The sequence below is a fragment of the Grampus griseus genome (assembly GCF_964374135.1).
Source record: "Grampus griseus genome assembly, chromosome: X".
In the NCBI taxonomy this organism is placed as follows: Eukaryota; Metazoa; Chordata; class Mammalia; order Artiodactyla; family Delphinidae; genus Grampus; species Grampus griseus.
In genome coordinates, this window is record NC_138999.1 from 127,169,131 (window position 1) to 127,188,540 (window position 19,410).

The 19,410-nt window shown below is 47.0% G+C and overlaps 2 protein-coding genes across 11 annotated transcripts in view; both read left to right on the forward strand.

Moving 5' to 3' along the window:
- The window catches only part of MTM1 (myotubularin 1), a 98,381-nt gene extending 90,380 nt beyond the window's left edge, over positions 1–8,001 (forward strand). For 2 of the 3 annotated variants that reach the window (XM_082681708.1, XM_082681710.1), the window contains one exon: positions 6,349–8,001. In XM_082681708.1, coding sequence (XP_082537834.1) covers positions 6,349–6,516 — 168 coding nt within the window. In that variant the 3' untranslated portion in view covers positions 6,517–8,001. The remainder of the gene's footprint in view (positions 1–6,348) is intronic. The other variant, XM_082681709.1, reaches the window with a different exon arrangement.
- Positions 8,002–13,213: 5,212 nt separating this feature from the next.
- The window catches only part of MTMR1 (myotubularin related protein 1), a 72,122-nt gene continuing 65,925 nt past the window's right edge, over positions 13,214–19,410 (forward strand). For all 8 annotated transcript variants that reach the window (XM_082680879.1, XM_082680887.1, XM_082680886.1 and 5 more), the window contains exons 1-2: positions 13,214–13,471; positions 19,153–19,258. In XM_082680879.1, coding sequence (XP_082537005.1) covers positions 13,320–13,471; positions 19,153–19,258 — 258 coding nt within the window. In that variant the 5' untranslated portion in view covers positions 13,214–13,319. The remainder of the gene's footprint in view (positions 13,472–19,152; positions 19,259–19,410) is intronic.

The window sequence follows — 19,410 nt, forward strand, 5'->3', positions numbered from 1 at the left end:
TTACTAAACCATTTATTTTTTAAATTAATTTAATTAATTTATTATTTTTGGCTGCGTTGGGTCTTCGTTGCTGCACGCGGGCTTTCTCTACTTGCAGCGAGTGGGGGCTACTCTTTTGTTGCGGTGCGCAGGCTTCTCATTGCAGTGGTTTCTCTTGTTGTGGAGCATGGGCTCTAGGAGCGTGGGCTTCAGTAGTTGTGGCTCACGGGCTCAGTAGTTGTGGCTCGTGGGCTCTAGAGCACAGGCTCGGTAGTTGTGGCGCACGGGCATAGTTACTCCGCGGCGTGGGGGATCTTCCCAGACCAGGGCTCAAACCCGTGTCCCCTGCATTGGCAGGCAGATTGTTAACCACTGTGCCACCAGGGAAGACCCACTAAACCATTTATTTTGATTGGTGTTAAACTTACATTTTTCCTGACAACATGAATAATACATTTTTTATTTTTACTAAGATGTAAACTATTTTAAAGCTCTGGAAAATTTCTGAGTTTTGATTGTCAAGGATTTTCTTTAATCATTGTAAGTTGTTAGACATCATAAGAAGGTTCTTTCCAGCGACTGGACTGAGATGGTCCTTTAAGGAAAAGGAACATTTTCTACTCTCTGTTCAGGTGTATGTACTTGTCAGCTAATATGAGAGTGCTCTTTACTGAAGGTCTTTGCTTCTAAAGTAGAGATAATTGATCTGTCACAGGATAGTACAGTCATTTGGCCATTTCTCGGTCCAGCGTGACGATGGTGATTTTTGAAGCGAAAGACTGCACATTTTATTAAAGGCACAGTCAGGCTTTCCCTTCTCCCAGCCTCACTGCATCCAAGCTCAGAAGGAAAGTCCAGCCTGTTTGTGAGGGCTCAGAAGTATGTCCACCGAGCCATTTGTTCTAAGTGCTCTAAATAGTCAATATTTGCGGTTGCTCTCTGTAAAGGTTTGCACGTTTTCCTGCAGTCCCAGGCCAGTCTTGCGTAAGCAGCAGCTTTAATCCCACTACGAGTAGTCGGGCAACAGCAGGGCCCGGTGCTCGGTCTGGCCCTCGGTTTGTTTATTCCACTCTGGCAGCTGGCCACGCGCCAGTGTGTGTGTGCTCTCTCTTCCCACTGGGGAAATGCACGTTTAAGCTGGCCCTCTTGTTTCAAGGCCTCTGCTTGCTTGCATGAAAGCCTTTTGCAATTTCGTAATGGTTGGAATGTGTAGTCGTTTGGAAAGTGACAGATTCCAGGGCTTGTTTAGTTTGGGATTTGAGAAGCACACAGAGGGAATGCCTTGAGCGCAGCTCCGGCATTTGGAGTATCAAGTAAAGAGGAAATGGGAATTTTTACAGGGTTCTAAGCAGTGTTACATGGGGTGTGTTCCTTTTCTGATTAAAAAATATAGATGAGCACTGTTTGTCCTATAAATTTCACCTTTTCTGCATTTATCATGGCTTTTTAAAAAACCATTGTTTTTTAGAAAATGTTGACAATTTCTGTACAGATTCTATAATCTCCCGTCACCCATTTGTACTTGGAGAAATTCTTGTAATTGCAGGCATTTAGAGCAATTCATTTATGATATACAAAGGTAATGACAATTGTGTGACAAGTCAAGTTTGCAGGGACATCACTGGCAGAACTTACTGTGATGTGTTTCTCCCCCTTGTTCTCCCCCTTGTTCTCTCTTAGCAAAATGGAACTGGGCCGGGTAGGAATGCATATTTGTTTGATTGAGGTTTTTATTTTGAGACACTGATTGGTGTGTTTTAGGATCTGTGACATTTACCCGAAGAAAATAGCTTACCCTTTCTATATAGATTTTCTGAACGTCAAGGGTCCTACACGCGTCTTTGTTGTCGCTCGGCATCTTGTGTTTTCATCTACCGAGTACTGAGCGTTCCCATGCGTCAGGCACTGGGGGGACCCAGAAATTAAGAAGAGGTGGTCTCTGCCCACAAGGAGCTCCCAGACTGGCAGGGGCACCCAGGAACGTAAGCCGATGATGATAAACAATCGAGGAGAAATGTGGAAACGGAAGTGTGAATGAAGTGCATCAGGTTTCCCGAAAGATCTTATGCAGGACATTATTTCATACAGAAATAGATTACAATCCAATCACACAGGACTTTGCAAATTATATAATGTAGACCTAAAAGAATATCCTTAACCACTGAAGCCATTACTCAGTTGTGTGGCCCAGTTGGTATACAGGCAGTGACTGTGGTAAACTATCAGACCGATGCTTACATTTGACAAGCAATGAATAAGCAAACTTGGTACTTTTATGTAATATGAGGAAGTTGCTCATGCTGAAAGCCTAAGGATAATTTAGTCACGTAAACCTGCGTGGGACCTTCGGCTGCTGGTGAGTCGCGTATTGTCCTTTGGGGACCTCTGCACTCCACGTGGCTGTGAACCAGAGTTGCCCCGGGCCGTTCCCATTTTGCTTAGGATCACAACGAGGACAGACATTCACAGGCTTACGTGGGTGGGGTTTAAGTCATTTCTGATAGAAAAGTTAGAACTTCATGCTTCATTCCCCAAGGGAGACGTCGAGGTGTGGGATTTATAGTCACTTGACTACGAATTTCATTTCTCATCATTGTGTCCTTTGATACACTGTCACAAATGCACTCTTTCCTTCTATTATATCCTCTAAATTGGTTTTGTTTGTTTATAGACTAATGACTTCTACATATTTTGTACGCATTACTAGATAGAATTGTCTTATTTCTAATAGTTTTCTAACTCTATAGCCTCGTCATCGGCAAAAATGATTGTGTTACCTCTCATTTATTTGTCTTGTCTTAATTGTACTTGCTGGTACAATAACAAACAGATTCTGACAGTCATATGGGAAAGAGAGGTTTTCAAAATAGCCAAGGCCAGAAACAGAGCATGGAGGTTCAGAGACTGGGGAGGGTGAGAAGGTGGCGGAGGGGAAAGGATGGACTGTTGGTGGTAAATGTTTACTGGTAAGTGGTCCTGACACAGCAGATGTCACACGTCCACACAGACCTCCCGTTCCCCGAACCTGCTCCTCCCGCGGGTTTCCTCATCGCAGCACACGGCAGCTCCATCCTACACGCCCTGCCCAGAAACCTTACACTCATCCTCCCGCCTGCCCACTTTAAAACAACAGCTTCATTGAGGTATAATTGACATGTAGTAATCTGTACACGTTCCAAGTGTGCAGTGCGGTGGGTTTTCACACATGTCTATACCTGTGACACTATGAGCACAGTCGAGGCTGTGAACATACCATCCCCAGCAAACGCTCGTGTCACCACAGGTGAGCTTCCGTTTTCCAGTCATCCTCGTCTCCCTGCTCTCTCATCCCAGGCTGTCAGGAGAGCCTGCTGGGCTCGGCCTTCAGAAACCTGTCCAGCCTCCGAGCCTGGGGCTGTGCGTTGCTGCAGAGCCTTCCAGCTGGACTCTCAGATTCTCAGCCTGCTTCCTTCTAGTGTGTTCTCAACACAGCAGCCAAAGTGCTCCTTGTGAAATATACCCCCCAGATGCCAGCACTCCTCTCCTCAGCACTGTCCAGGCAGCCGCTCGCCTCCCCCGGGGTCAAAGCCCAAGGCCCAAAGCCTCAGACCTCTGAGGCCTTGTGTGGCCCCCACGCCATGCCTGACCCCTCTGACCTCCCGGCCTCTCCACCGAAGACTCGTGCCCACACACCCTGATTTGGCCACACTGGGCTCCCTGCTCAGCCTCAAGACACTCAAGCATCTGCTTGGTCGCCTCCCCGTTGAGAGTGTAACCAACGTGTCCCCGTCCCTCTCACCCTGCTCTCTCCTTTTCCGTAGGCCTCATCACCTTCCACGTCCTATGTACCTCACAGGGTTGTCTTCGTTGTTTGTCTCCCCCTGCTGGAAGAGAAGCACCATAAAAGTGGGCATTTGGGCCTCCTTTGTTCACTGATGTACCCTGAGCACCTAGAGCAGTGTCCGGCCCTCGGTGGAGCACATTCAGAGAAAAATGGGCAAAGGATATTAACGGGCAGTGCGCAGCACTTACTGGGTGTCAGGTGCTCTACCAAGCATTCCTGTCCTAATGCCAATACGCATTTTGGAAAAAACCTTACATTCTGCAAAGTCATGCAGTAAAAAGAACAGGGACTTAACAAGAGGGATGGGGCTAGGAGGTAGGAGGAGACCACTCCAAACCCGTGCACCTCTGTAACCAGAGCGCTGATGAAAGCAGCAATCAGGCCTTGGCAGCCCGTAGTGGGTTGAATGGTGGCCTCCAAACGACACATCCACTTGGAACCTGTCAGTGTGACCTTATTTGGAAAAAGGGTCTTTAAGGATATAATTAAGTTCAGGATCTCAAAATGAGATCCTTCTGGATTTAGTCAGGCCCTAAATCCAATGGTACGTGTCCTCATAAGAGAAGAGAGGAAGATTTGAGAGACAGGATGAGGCCATGTAAAAACAGAGAATGATTGGAGTGATGTGGCCACAAGCCAAGGAAACCTAGAGCTGCCAGAAGCTAGAAGAGGCAAGGAAGGCTCCTCCCCTAGAGCCTGTAAAGGGAGTGTGGCCCTGCTGACAGCCTGATTTGGGGCTTTCTGCCCTGCAGAACTGTGAGAAAATAAATTTCTGTTGTTTTAAACCATCAAGTTGATGTTCATTTGTTATGGCAGCCACAGGAAACTCATACACAGTCTTAAACCCCAGGGCTCCTGCCCCCTTCTCTGAGATGCAGGTCCTGGAGAGCATCTGCCTCTGATACAGACCATTCTGACCAGTACAACTCAGATCCAGGGTATAGCCTTCTTCATCAGCGTAGCATCTTCTCAACTTCCTTGTTGGTACTCGCAGCTTCAGCAGATAGCTTAATGCAGTGGAAAGCAGGACAGTTCTAGAAGCCACAGCCATAAAGGAAGGCACACTTCTGTAGACTTTCAGCTTTTTTCTTAGTGTCCTCATATATTGCTCAAGCTTTCTAGAAGCTTGCCCTTGATCACTTCAGAACCTTAACATGTTGGCAAGGGAGTCTAGGGTCTGTTCTGTTGTATATTTTGGCCTGGGTGGTGATTACATTAGTGTATATGTATGCAAAGATTCATTGAGCCGAACATTTTTTAAAGATTTGTTTGCATCACTGTATGTAATTTCTGTCTCAATACAAAAGTTTAAACAATTAACATCCCAGGGATATTAAATAAAAGTACCAAGTATTAAATTGGTACTTGGTACCAGGGAGAATCTCATTGTGTTTTGGTGTTACTTCTACCTTTGTACTGCCATCAGTCCCCTATTTATCAATCAAAGACATCAGTGTTGTACCAGAACAGACTGTATTGACCAACTTCAGTCTCACGACAACCCTGTGGTCTGGGCTGGTTTTATTCCCATTTGACAGATAGGGAAATGGGGGTGCCCAGAGAGTTGTTACACAGCTGTTAAGAGGCAGACTGGAGATTCACACTAGGCTGCCCGTCAGAGCCACTGCTTTCAGCCATGCACGTGAAAAGATGTGCTAAGGCAGAGTGATGCAAACTAAAGCTACCATGAGATACCATGTTATACTCATCAAATTGGCAAAAACTCTTTCTCTTACGTTGCTAAGTTCTAATGAGGATGTAGAGCTACAGGAATCACCAGATGCCACTAGTGGGAGCATAAGGTCATCACCCCACCTCAGAGAACAATTGGGCAGCATCTAGTAAAGTTGAAAAGACCATACTGTCCTCTCCAGCAGTTCCTTCCTCACCCACCAGGAAAATTCCTTCGAGAAACATTCACATACAAGTCTGAGGAGATGTGTCCAAAGATGGCCCGGCGTCGCTTATAGTAGTGGGGAATATCCCACTATTGGGAATGGATAGATCAGCTGTGGTTTATTCATTCAACGAATTCAACTGGGATCCGCTTGAGAAAAAGAGTCGGATCACAATGTCGGTCGATAAGTACAGAATACCACCATTGATGTAAATTTTCACCAAATAGAGAAGAATGGTGTACTTTGTTTCTGGATATTCATTGAGAGGAAAAGTGTCACAAGTCTGCTCGGGAAGGAAGGCTGCATGCCAACCTGAGAAGAGTTGTTGCCTCTGGGAGTGAAAGCGGGCAGCAGGGACAGGTGACACAGGAGCCCGGAGCTGTGCCTGGGTTGATGCATTTTAAAAAGATGCTGACGCATGTGTGTGGATGTGTGTACGTGAGTTATTTCTTGGTGGCAAATAGCTGGGTGTTTTTTAATTAATCTTTGTGCTTTTCTGTATTTGTAAATTACGCAGTATTGAAGGAAGTGATGTGTGTTAACCCACAACGAGTGAGTTTGTTCAGAAAGCGGCAGCCGCAGCAGATGTGGGGCACAGGCGTGTCATGGTGGCGGAAAGTGGGAACTCACATCTGTGCTTCTTTCCAGCAGCCAAATCCGGTGGAGCAGCGCTACATGGAGCTCTTGGCCTTGCGCGACGAGTACATAAAGCGACTTGAGGAGCTGCAGCTCGCCAACTCTCCCAAGCTTTCCGATCCCTCGACCTCACCTTCTAGTCCTTCGCAAATGATGTCCCACGTGCAGACTCACTTCTAATAAAGGAAATAGCTGACTTTCATTCGGGGCCTCTGTACAGAGTAGGTTAAAATATTTGCCTCCATGTAGAACTTGAACTAACATAATCTTAAACTCTTGAACATGTGCCTTCTAGAATACATATTGCAAGAAAACTACAGTGTCTACACGGCAATTGGAAGAAAGGAGCCCAGATGGGGTTTTGGAAAATCCTGATACCTTCCAGAAGCAGTTTTTGAAAGATAATATTTAAATTATATTTACCTCTTCAGAAATACTATGTGTACAATATGTATCTTGTGGGCCTCATTGGAACAACATTTTTAACTAAAGGGGAAAGAATATATGTTTGTGAAATGGATTTACCTCGAACTGCTTACAGTAGTTGCTTAGGGTGATCTAAAAGGAACCCAAATGTGAAAGATGTGTGTTCCTGCCAAAACCAAATTGAGCTCAGCTTCCAAGGCATAATCCACAAGCAAGGTGTTTAAATAATTGCCAAATTTCATACCATCGTAAGTGTGATGACTTAAGGACAAATAGCTGTGTAGATGAGCTTTCCATCATTTTGAAATTTTGGAATATGAAGTATTTTCCCCAAGAGAAGCATATTTTTATATTTAAAAAAAACTGATAACGCCCAGTTAAATACGATTTGATTGTTTTTAACATTGCCAGTTCTGTTTCCTAAGTTCTTTCATGAGCTTGCCTAGGATTCTGACCTATTTTCAGGTGGTAGAAACCCCTTCTATAGCACTGTTTGAAGATGTCGGATGCATTATGCTGCTTATGTGAATGTTTTCGCAAACGTTGCTCTAGTCAAACTAGCTGATCTGCCAAAGTGTCGGGTTGACCATCTTGGATGTGTGAGCTGTCGCTAGAGCAGCATCCTTTGAAATAAAAGCCGCAGATGTACATTTGTTGAGCGTATTCTTGAAAGTATGGTGTTTATGCATTTCAATTTCAGTGGTGTTCGACACCCCTCCCCACCCAGGCGTGCATAAAAACTGGTTCTACAAATTTTTACTTGAAGTACCCAGCGGTTTGCTTTTTCAGGTTTTTTTTTTTTTTGTAGTATTAAATGCAATTTCAAATGCAGTTCTATTTGATATCTGAACTAATTCATTTAGTCAGTATATTTGTAAAAGTTAAGGCTACAGTTAAAAAACAGTTAATGTGTTCTACAGTGATTTGTAAAGGACTATTTATAGCTAATATGGTTTTGTTTTCAGTGAATTAAGAGAGATTAAATATATCTTTGTAAATTATTTTATGTCATAGCTTAATGGTCTACCAAATAAGACATCTCAAATGCAGTAGTATAAATGTATAAATTTTGTATGTATAAGAAATTTTTTAGACAGTCTCTTGCTTTTTGTAAACGCTGTAAATATTTCATAAATTAACAAAGTGTCACTCCATGAAAAGAAAAAAAGCTAATACTAATAGCTGAAAGGATTTTGTGAAATTTCATGACAAATGTTTCATGGCAATAATGACTAAAGACCTGCTGTAATAAATATATTAACTAAACATTGCACTCTATTCCCAGGGCTGTAACTGTGTATGCGTCTTAAATGTGCATGTTGCCCATCTTACTTGCTTTTCCTGGATCTACTTCACATGCCCTTTATCTTACTAGCAACCTTGTATAGGGCTCTCCCCAAGTCCCAACAATATTGGAAATTTAAGTACATTAACAATGCAGATTTTAAGCCACAGCTACCTTCATTTTTTAAAATGTATTTTATTGAAGTATAGTTGATTTACAATGTTGTGTTAATTTCTGCTGTACAGCAAAGTGATTCAGTTATAAATATATATATATATTCTTTTTCATATTTTCCATTATGGTTTATCACAGGATATTGAATATAGTTCCCTGTGCTATACAGTGGGACCTTGTTGTTTATCTATTCTATATGTAATACTTTGCATCTGCTAATCCCAAACTCCCCATCCCTCCCTCCCCCATCCCCTCTCCCCCTTGGGCAACCACAAGCCTGTTCCCTATGTCAGGCCACAGCTGTCTTTATTAAAGTAGGGATAGCTTTCACAAAAGTGCTGGGCTGCAGAGACGCAAGACTTTCAGACTCCGGATGGAGAACACAGCAGTTGACATTAAGGGAGATTAAGAGACTGGTTGAAACAAGTCATACTCGATGTCTCTTCAGGTAAGAATTATTAAAATTCTTCAAATGCGGCCAACTGGAAATTCATCTACGTGTGTCCTAAGAGCGCTAAATAGTTATACTAGTAAACTTACCATTTTTAAAAAATCCCAGTAGGACTCTTAAAAGAGTAAGTATCTCTTTTAAAACTATGAGTATTTGAAATGCTCTCCAAGGTTCTTCTTCAGACACGGCTATATTTCACCCTCACTGCGCCCTCGTGGCCACGTGATGTTCTATTATCCCTGTTTTTCAACCGTGGAGGGCATTGTTGCTGCAGGGGTTCATTGACTTGCCCAAAGTCCCAGAGCATTGAAACAAACGTATGCAGGCATCGAACTGAATTCTGCCTCTCTTGCATTCCCACTGAATAGCCTTAGCTTTGCCTTCTGCAATGAAATAGAATAATCTCTTCCTGGGACAGCCCTTCAAGTAAGTTGGAATCATATCTATTTCTGACAGTATAACAGGTTTTTCCTAACTATAGTCATAGTACTTTCTGATCTATTTTTGATAATGCAGCAAAGCTTCTCCTTACAGTTTTGGGGAAGGAATAATACTCAAAAGTTTGAAAATCTGTTGACCAGTATCTCATCACTTGCAGCCCTCTACAGAATGCAGCTGTCAGTCATGTGGACAGCTCATGTGGCATTTGGGAGCATTAGGCAAAGGCAGGACTATATAAGGGGAATGCTCTTAAAATACAGGAATTGATTACAGGGTAGATACACCTCTGACTGGAGGACATAGCCATTGGTGGCCATTAAAGTAAAATCTGGGGACACCCAAAGGAAATAAATATATGCAGCATGCAGCACAAACAAGAACGAGGATTAGCACATCCGCAGGAAAACCTAATGGTTGAAATAGATTGCAGTCAAATTCTTTTAGGTTCACAGAATCACTAAAGCATGCTGCCGGAATACCAATTTTTGAAATGAGTCTAATACTCTGGCATCTACTGTTAGATTTATAACTTAGTTAAGGAATTATTAGTAAAGTCTTTTGTATTAAACATATCTGGAAGATGAAAGATCAGCAAAACAAAGTATTCTCATTTCCTCACGAGGCTCAGATTCAGATACGGTTTATTCCTTATTTGCAGTAATTCGTCATTTAAAAGCAAAGGTGATAACGTATTTAAACCATGTAGGGTAGCTAAATGCTTAGTATTTAAACCATGTAAGGTAGCTAAAATGTTTAGACATGACCATTAAGATTTAGTTTGTTTTTCTAGTAGTTACGGAGAACACGGCTTATTCATTTATAGTGGTTAATACGTATGTGCTTCTGAAATGGACTGTTCCACAGTGCAGTCCACATAAATTACAAAAGAAAGTTGTTCATCTCATTTCGGGAGCTTTATGTCACAAACCTGTATTAGAAGGAACCCCGGTCGGGACGGGTGGGGGCCTGGGTTCCCGTCTGGGCTCTGGACCTGCTTCTTGGCTGGAAGATGTGAGGCCCTCCCAGCACCCCCTCGAGAGGCCCGGGAGGAGGCTTTAGTGTCCACCTGCTCAGTGAGGGTATGGACTGCACGTTCTCGAAGATCCGTACAAGTCAAACAGCCCTTGTCAGAAACACATTTTCCTCACTTATGCACATACAGTATTTATGGTAGAAGATGGCATTGGCCCTTGTGTATTAGTTTCGTGTTTCTGCTGTGAGAAATCACCACAAACTTAGTGCTGATTTATTATCTTCCCCACACATTTATTCTCTTACAGTTCTGGAGGTCCAAAGTCTTAAATTAGCCTCCCTGGCCTAAAGTCAAGGTGTCAGCAGGGCTGCGTTCCTTCTGGCAGCTCTAGAGGCGAATCCTCTCCTTGCCTTTTCCAGCCTCTAGTGGCCGCCTGCTTTCCCGGAGTCGTGGACGCTTCCTCTGTGTCTAAAGCCAGCAGCACAGCACCTTCAAATCTCTCAACTCTGACTCTTCCGCCTCCCTTGCTGACATTTAAAGGACCCTAGCGGACTCCCCTGGCGGTCCGGTGGTTATGACTCCACGCTTCCACTGCAGGGGGCACAGGTTTGATTCCTGGTCGGGGAACTAAGATTCCCCGCGTGGCCAAAAAAAGAAAAAGGAAAAAAGGACCTTGGTGATTATATTGGGCCCCTCTGGATAACCTAGGCTGCTCTCCCCACCTCAGAGTCAGAGAATCAGCAACCTTAATGCCCCCTTGCTGTGTAAGGTAACACAACAGGTTCCAGGCATTAGGATGTGGACATCTGGGGAGGCTATGATGCTGCTACCACACCTCAGTCCGTGTTGGCAGATGTGATGGTGGGCCTGCAAGCTGAGAGGTCAGACGCACTCTCCTGTTACCAGCTATACAGTGACTCACAATTAGGGAAACAACTAGCTCAATTCATTTTGTTACATCTCAGGCGATATTTAGACTTAAGAGTTGCCTCTGACTTTATTCCCTATTTCTATCCTCGCATCTATCTAAAGCCAGACCATGTACTTCCAACCCCCTTGGTCCCTGAATGGAAGAAAGGGAGATATTTATTGGGGGCATATGTGCCCAACTCTGTACTATTTAGCCTCCCCACAACCTTATAAAATTGATAGGCTTGGTTTTTTAGGGGTTTTTTGTTTGTTTTGGGTTTTTTTGGGGGGTCGTTTTATAGATGAGACTACGAACCACAAGTGGGTTTTTTTTAGACAATATTTTCGATAGTATTTTTTTAGACAGTATTTATCAACAAATACTGTCTACTATGACCCAGACCTGTGTCAGCTGATCTTTGTTGGGAAACAAAACTGAGTAAAACAGTGGCCTCCTTTGAAGTGTCTGACCTAGTAGGAAGATAGTTCAGTTAACTGGTAATTCCCATGCAGGGTGCACCCTGCTCTAATAGAGGCAGATTGGGGGGCTTTGGGGCCAAGATAGGGGGTCAAGGAGGAACTTCTTGGGAATGCAGTCAGAACTGAGTCTTCTTAGTTAAATAGGAGTTCGGTGATATCAGGGGAATGTACATTCGAACCACAGTGGGATACCACCCCACACCCACATATTGGCAAACCTTTTAAAAGTCTGGCAGGGCTTCCCTGGTGGTGCAGTGGTTAAGAATCCACCTGCCAATGCAGGGGGCACGGGTTCGAGCCCTGGTCCAGGAAGATCCCACCTGCCGCAGAGCAACTAAGCCCGTGCGCCACAACTACTGCAACTGTGCGCCTAGAGCCGCAACAAGAGAAGCCACCGCAATGAAGAGTAGACCTGGTTCACGGCAACTAGAGAAAGCCCACGCGCAGTAACGAAGACCCAATGCAGACAAAAAAAAAAAAAAAAGGCACTAATCCCATCATTTCAGGGCCCTCGCCTTATGATCTTATGACCTAATCACCTCCCAAAGGCCTCATCTCCAAATACCTCAATACCAATTTGAGAGTTAGGGCTTCAATATAAATGGTGGAGGTGGCAGGAGAGACACAAACATTCAGTCTATAATAGTGGGTTAAACATTTGATTTAGTAATTTTGGAAAACCAGAAGCCTGCAAGAGGTGGGTCTCCAGTGTAGTTGGAGATTTTCCCTTCCTTCCTCCCAGCTCTCCTCACCCTGTCACCCTTTCACCCCAGGCTCATCCCCTCGTGGGTGTTAGGATGGCTGCTGGGGTTTCAGGCATCACATGCTCACAGTTCAGTTGGAAGTTATTAAGCTGGGAGGGCAGGATGGGTTTGGGATGGGAACTAGTTACTCCTTGTCTACAGGTCTGCCTTTTATCAGGATGGAAGCATTCCCTTTATATTTCACTGGCCAGACTTGGGTCATAGGTCATACTCAGGGCAATCACAGGCAAAGGGGCTTAGCCATGATTCCCATCCCCGTCCCCAACTAAATCAGGGGTGGGTTGAGAGGGGATGAGCCCGTTGGATATGCAAACCCTAACACAATGAGCAGGGAAATAAATACTGAACAGGAATCAAATGTCCTAAATGCCTTTATCATCAGCTACTGCCCTGATTTTCACAAGCCGTGATTCAGCTGACAGAAGTTAAATGTTACTGTTAATATAAAGCAAGGGCGGAAGTTCCGAGGGCGGTATCAGAACACTTGGTTGCCCTACAGACGGCTGGGTAAGAACGGAGTGAGGAGGGGTTGTAAAATGTGTGGGATTGCTCGGGGTTGGACGCGTCAAGACCAGGGAGGTCCAGGGGGCCTGGGCTTCTCCCACCGCCAAACTTTTCTGGGAAGGAAAACTGAGGGAAAACAAATCACGCTGAGTAGTTGAATTTCCCTGAACTTTTTTTTTTTTTAACCCTGCATCTCTAATGTCAGTATGATAGTTTCCCGAGCAGAGCACGTTCTTTCTGCATAATCCATTGGTGGATTTCGACCCCAAGTGGCTGAGGACGTGCCCGGTCGCCCGGGCCCTACCTCGCCGGCTCGCGGGCCGGGCGCCCAGGTGGGGTTCGGGCGGGGCGGCGGGGGAGGGGACCCGGCTCCCGGCCGCGCGCCGCCCTCCCCGCCCCCCACCCCACGCGCGAGGCCTTGTGGGTAACGCGGGGCGCCAGGTGACAGCTAATGGCGGCGGCCGCCTGAGTCGGGCGGGCGGCAGATTGGGGCCGCCAGAGGCGCGCGGCTGGACCTTCCGGGGCGCCACTCCCCTCCCGACGGCGGCTTCCCCGCGGCAGAGGGTTCAGCGCGCCATGGACAGGCCGGCGGCGGCGGCGGCGGCGGCGGGGGGCGGCGAGGGCGGCGGGGGCCTGGGCCCGGGGCCGGCGGGCGGCAGGAGGCCCCCTCGGGTCGTGGGGGCCCCCGCCGCCGGCTCCCGGCAGCCCAGCGTGGAGACCCTGGACAGGTAAGCGGGGCCCGGCCGCCGCGGCCTTCCGGTCCCCGATTCCCGAGGGCCCCGCGCGAGGCCCGGCTGCCCCTTCCCCGCGCGCCGGGCCGAGGCCAGGCTGGGGCGTCCCCCTCCCGCGTCCCCTCCGGAGCCCCGGGAACCCCCGCCTGGTCCCCGGGGCCCGCACCTGGCTCACTTCCGCCTCGCGCCGAAGCTCCCCGCACCCCGAGGGGCTTCACAGCTGTCAAACCGTGTCCCAGGCCGCCTCCTACTGCACCTTGGAGCCACCTCGGCAGCCCTTGCCCCGGCCACGAATCGTTTGGGAGGAAATTTCACCCCGGCGCCCCTTTTTAGCGTGCCCTTGCCTCGTGTGGTCTGAAGACCCAAATCCCGCCGCCGCTGCTTGGGGTCTTTGATGCTGGGGTTGGTAGGGGCAGTTGGAGGGCGGCACCCCGTGGGTGTCGGGCTGGCGCAGATAGAGGCAAAGATACCCTCATTTGAAAAGCTGGGATGGAAAACTTCCAAACTGCTCCCTATTCGAGAACACATCATCGTTTACTTTCAGTTCTTCACACTTTGAAGGAACCGGTTCATTGTTTTCACAAACACGTAAGGCTACTGCTGCTTAGGCAGTCCGAGAACTAAGATGAATCAGTTAGAAGCACAAACCGACCAGATCCAACTGGGAGGGCCACCCTGACACTCGGGACAAGGGGTGGGTGATCCCATAGCCTGGAATATGCAGCTTTTCCACATCTTGGCCATTTCGCTGACGCTAAAGTGCAATTAGGCGAGACATACTGTTGTAACGCCACTGGGTCAGTTTCAGATGCTGGTTCCTGCCTCTTAGTCACACCCCTGAGCTGAACTTTTGGGAGTTTCCAAAGGCAGAGGAACAACAAGAAACATTCCCTTTGTTTCTACCTCAGTGTAATTACAATGTATTTTAATGAAGTAGTTACCCAAGTCGTCAGCTTCACTGAAAACTAATCACAGCCAAGACAGTACGTGCACTGGACAGGGTTTCACTCATCTGCAGATACTCTGCAGTGTATGAGGGCTTGGAGAGTCAGAGAATAATGCCCGACGGCTTTTGCTCTCTGGCTTACCATCGAGTGGAGGATACAAACAAACCAGCCATTGAAATCAAGTGTGATAAGTGCCAGGGTGGAGGTGCGCTTGGAAGTGCTCTGGATGTGGTGTGCGTGGGAATCATCTGAGAAGCTTTTTAAGAACTCCAGGTGGCCAGACCCCAGTCCTGAGGCTTCTGATTTAGGAGGTTTGGGTGAGGCCCAGGAGTTAGAATTTTTCAAAAAGACTCCGCAGCCTCAGTTGTGATCCACTGCACTGCGGTATACGGAGGTGGGATATTCGCTTCAGTTTTTAGTGGCGGGACGGGGGCAGGGGACGCTTTTTGGCCACAGGAGTGGAACGTGCAGCCATGTGGGCTGGATGCTGGATGTGGGGAACTGATAATAGAGAAGACTTGCGGGAAGGCAGGAGTTAGATCCTGAAGGGGCCCGTGTTCCTTCCAAGGAATTGTGCCCTTGTCTTCTGGGCCGATGCTTCTCTGCTCAGTTCTGTATAACCTGAGTCAGGATCACCTCCAGTGCTTGATTGAAAGGCAGACTCTTGGATCCCACCCTAAATCTAATCCACCATCTCCTGGGTAGAGCCTGAAATTCTGCATTTTTAATAACCACCTTAGCTATAAGTAGGGTGGGCTTTGTGGTCTCTTTGGCACCAGATGGTACAGGGTACTGGTCGAGCCAGTGTAATTATCAGTAGCATCCTTCTGCAACTCACAATAGTGTCTTGGTTTGGATGAGAAATTATATGGTCACCCTAGTTATGGGGGGCACAAAAGGATTTCTATCAGGAAAGCTACAGGATGGGGTAGGCATTTGAGAACAATTGCTGTGCAGTAGTGTTGTGAATGGACTGCAGGTGGGCCGTCTCACTGAGTTGGGTTAAGTTGGTTGTGGAAATGCTAATCTCTCAGTCATTTATTCTGCAGATATGAGTGCCTGCTCTGTGTCCGGCACTGTGTTAGGCTTGAGGATACAGCAGGGAACACACACACACAAATCCCCGCCCTCTTGGAGCATCTTTTTAGTGCGAGAGAGAGACAAAAGAACACGTCAAATGTGTTCTGTGTTAGGTGCTGGGGGAGAAAAGTCAGCTGGGAGCGGGTAGGAAGTGGTGGGGCTGTGCACTCTGGGGGGTGGTTGGAATTTTGTGCCGGGTGGTCAGGGAGAGCCTAGTTGAGAAAGGTGGCCTTTGAGTCACACCCCAGAAGAGGTGAGGGGCCTACTCATGCACATATCCAGGTGGCAGCACAGGCCTGCGCTCCCTGAGGCGGGAGGGGGAGCCAAGGGTTCAAGAGTCAGCCAGGAGACCAGTGTCACCAGCAGGGAGGGAGCTAGGGAGACAGCAGTAGAGGACAAGCTCAGAGAGGTCACAGGGGCAGATGGTGTGGATTTCAGGATGCTCTCCATGGCTGCTGTGTGGACAACGCACCGGAAGGGGAAGGAGTAGAATCAGAGTCTAGCAGGTGGGAGGCTGTCGCAGTTATCAAGGCAAGAGAGGATGGTGGCTGCGACCGGAGCCGTGGGCTGGAGGAAGGGAGAAGTGATCCGATTCAAGCTATCATTTGAAGAAAATCTGCAGGGTAGAGCCAGTAGGGTTTGTGAAGATTGGTTGTCGGGTAGGAGAGAAGAAGAATCAAGGACAATCCCAATGTCTTCGGCTTGCGGAAAACGATGTTGCTGAGATGGAGAAGCCTCTATGTGGAGCGGGGTTAGGAAGTTAGCAGGCTCTCAGCCCTGGTTGTAACAGTAATGAGATGTCAGTTGGATTTCCCAGAGCAGATGTCAAAGAGGCAGTTGGTTTATTTAAGCCTGGAGTTCAGGGGTGGTGTCTGGGCTGGAGTCACCAGCATAGAGGTGGGGCTTAAATTCATAAGGTGGGAGAACACCGACAGATGATGGGCATGTGGAAAAGGTAATTGGAATAGGGATGGGCAAGGTGCATTCTTACGATATTTAGCAGATAGGAGTGATGAGACTCGGTGAGCATTCAGATGTGAGAGCCAAGTGGGGAGTGGGCTCCAAGGTAAACCCCAGCTTTGGGCCCTGGGGCCCCTGCCTTTCCCTGACTTAGGAGACGTGAGGGCTGGAGGAGCAGTTTGCAGGCTGGGCGGCTGATGCTGGTCTAGACCCGTGGAGCCGGCAGGGTCTCTGGGACCGACTAGTGGAGCTGTCTCATGGGATCCTCGGCGTCCAGATCGGGGGAGTCCGGGCTGGAGAAACAAAGCTGGGAGCTCCCAGACTGCAAGTGATTGTTGCCACCAGGAGTGTGGAGGGAGACTGCACTGACTAAAGAGCAGAGAGGGGAGAGGAGACGTGGCCTTCCTCCTCAGTCCCGTCGTTGTGACCGGCTCTGGTTCACGTTCTTCTTTTAAGAGACCCCCAGAGTAGACCCTGGCTCTGCAGCTGTGGCTCAGCCGTGGACCGTGGGCCCTCCCCTCTCTTCTGAATATCGTACTTCTCTTAATGCTGATGGAGCTGTGGGCCTGTGATAGGATGTGGCTCGCTCAAGGTCACGGAGCTAGCTGGTGACAGAAACAGGACCCGGAGCCAGGCCTCCTGTCTACCAGCCCACCGTGCCACACTGTTTATAACTCTGTTGACCAGGATGCTTCTGGTTGCAGGTACCAAAAACACAAATCATTCTAGCTCCAGCCAAAAAGGAAGTGTGTTGGCTCCCATCACTGCTGCAGCCAGGGTGAAAGATGGCCGCAGGCACATTCAGAGCCAGAGTTGCAAACAGTGTGGATGAGGCTTCCCATCTCTGTTTTCTTCATGTCTTACTCTCTATCTCTGTGGGTTCCTCGAGGTGGTGGATGTGGAGAGTGGCCTCCGCCAGTGCTGGGGGCGGGTCTACACAGCTCCGGGTCCAAGAGGAAAGCTTGGGGTCACTCCCCTCCAAGTGGAGCAGAATCCTATGAAATGCGGAGGGGCAGCTCCCTACCGTGGAGAGAAGGGTCCTCATTAGAAGGAAGGGGAACGGAAGCTAGAGGATAACAGCAGCCCCCTCCAACCCACCCCGTCCGCGGTGGGTGAACAGGTGGGTTCCTGCTGTTAGATTTGTGCTCAGGCCCAGGTGCTGGCAGAGGAAAAGGCAGCTTGGCAAGAAAAGTATGGAAGAACCGGACAATAAAGGTGCCTTAGCATTTAAGAGGAAACTAATATCCCTCCCTTTCCCCTCCTTCTTCCTCTTAGTTATTAATTGTGGTAAATAGAGTCTTGGTGTATGACAGGAATGTCTGCCCATTCAGCGAATGTTTGGACTTATATTTTCGGCCCCACAGATAACTACTATAGGCTGTCCTGGTCAGAGAATGCAATTTAGGTCGCTCGTAGAGCACATCAGATGTCTTTATTTCACTAGTTACGTTATTTCACACACTGCCTAGGGATTCCAGGTTTTTTTTAATCCTTCCAGTACACGAGTGTGGATTTAATTAGTGACGAGATTTTCAAAGGTCTGGAACACTGTTTACAGTGAAAGCCACCTGCAAGGTAAACTTTCATAAGTATCTTTCGCCCTTTTACTTGATTTCTTCAGTGCTTTCATGAGTTGAGAGAGGAGCCTGGCCTCTGGAGGCAATTTTTAATTCCCTCAGTGCTTACTTTGCTTACGTGGTCCTTTAAGTCAGGTGAGCACAGCCCGACCACTTACCAGCTGTGTGACCTTAGTCAAACGCTAGAGCCTTAGTTTTCTCCTCTGTAAGGTGGGTCACTGTGAGGCTCGGGTGAGGCTGTGTGCAGAAATGTGTTGAACATTTGAGAGCAGCACACAAGCGCGAGATGCCATTTTCTCTGCGTCCTTGTGTTCTCGTATAAGGCAGTGGCTAGCATCTGTAGCGCTGGCCTCTGTTTTGCCCTGTGGTTCGGTGAGTTGGTCGCCGTTGGTGGTACCATATCCTGGAAGGACAGCCCCACCACTTTCTGATGGGCCATGTCGCCACTGCACCTCAATTTTCTCATCCCAGAAACCTGTTGGCTCGTCCCCGTTCTGCCTTCTTATCACATGTGGTTGTCAGGCTCTGATATCATAATGGACTGGAAAAGCCTTTTGTAAGTTGTCAGAGCACTTACAGAAATGTAAGGCGGCATTATTACTACACACAGGACTTTTCTAGTCTGTTCTTTTTAAAATCATACAATCAGCTTTGCTCCATTAAGAGTCACTTTGATTCACTTGAAATTACATCGTTTTCTAGATTTAAAACCACCAGCATGAAAGTGATAGCATTTTTGAAAAGCATATGCTGTAAGATAAATATTTCACTTTAGAATTAATTTTCTACTTACATTAAGAATATTCACTCTATATAATTGTAATTGAGTGATATTTTATTAAATGCTAGAAAATAACATATTTAACTGTCTGAGGTCTAGAATCTTAACCTTAAAATAAATTGGTTGATTCATTTCAAATCAACCTGGAACCTAATCTTACTTCCTAGTGGTCAGTCGATATTTCAGTTCTTACATTAAATGTAAAGGTAACTAAATAGTCTAATTAAAGTTCATTCTTTAAAAAAAGAAATGTACATATATCCCTAGTCAGTGCTCAGTTTTCTCACTCAGAGGCTATGTCTTAAAATATTTTAATTGCACTATTTCTTTTAGTCCTACAGGATCACATGTTGAATGGTGTAAACAGCTTATAGCTGCTACAATTTCTAGTCAGATTTCAGGTTCAGTGACATCAGAAAATGTATCCAGAGATTACAAGGTAAGCGGAATTGAGTCCTTAATTCATTTTCAATATCCTAAGTAGCCAAGAAGCATTGCAGTTTTAATTCGAGTGAGATTTTGGCCCCTTGAATGCTCACCGGCCATTTGCTTGGGAACAAGGGTGAAAGATTCTCTGTTGTTAGAGTTCTG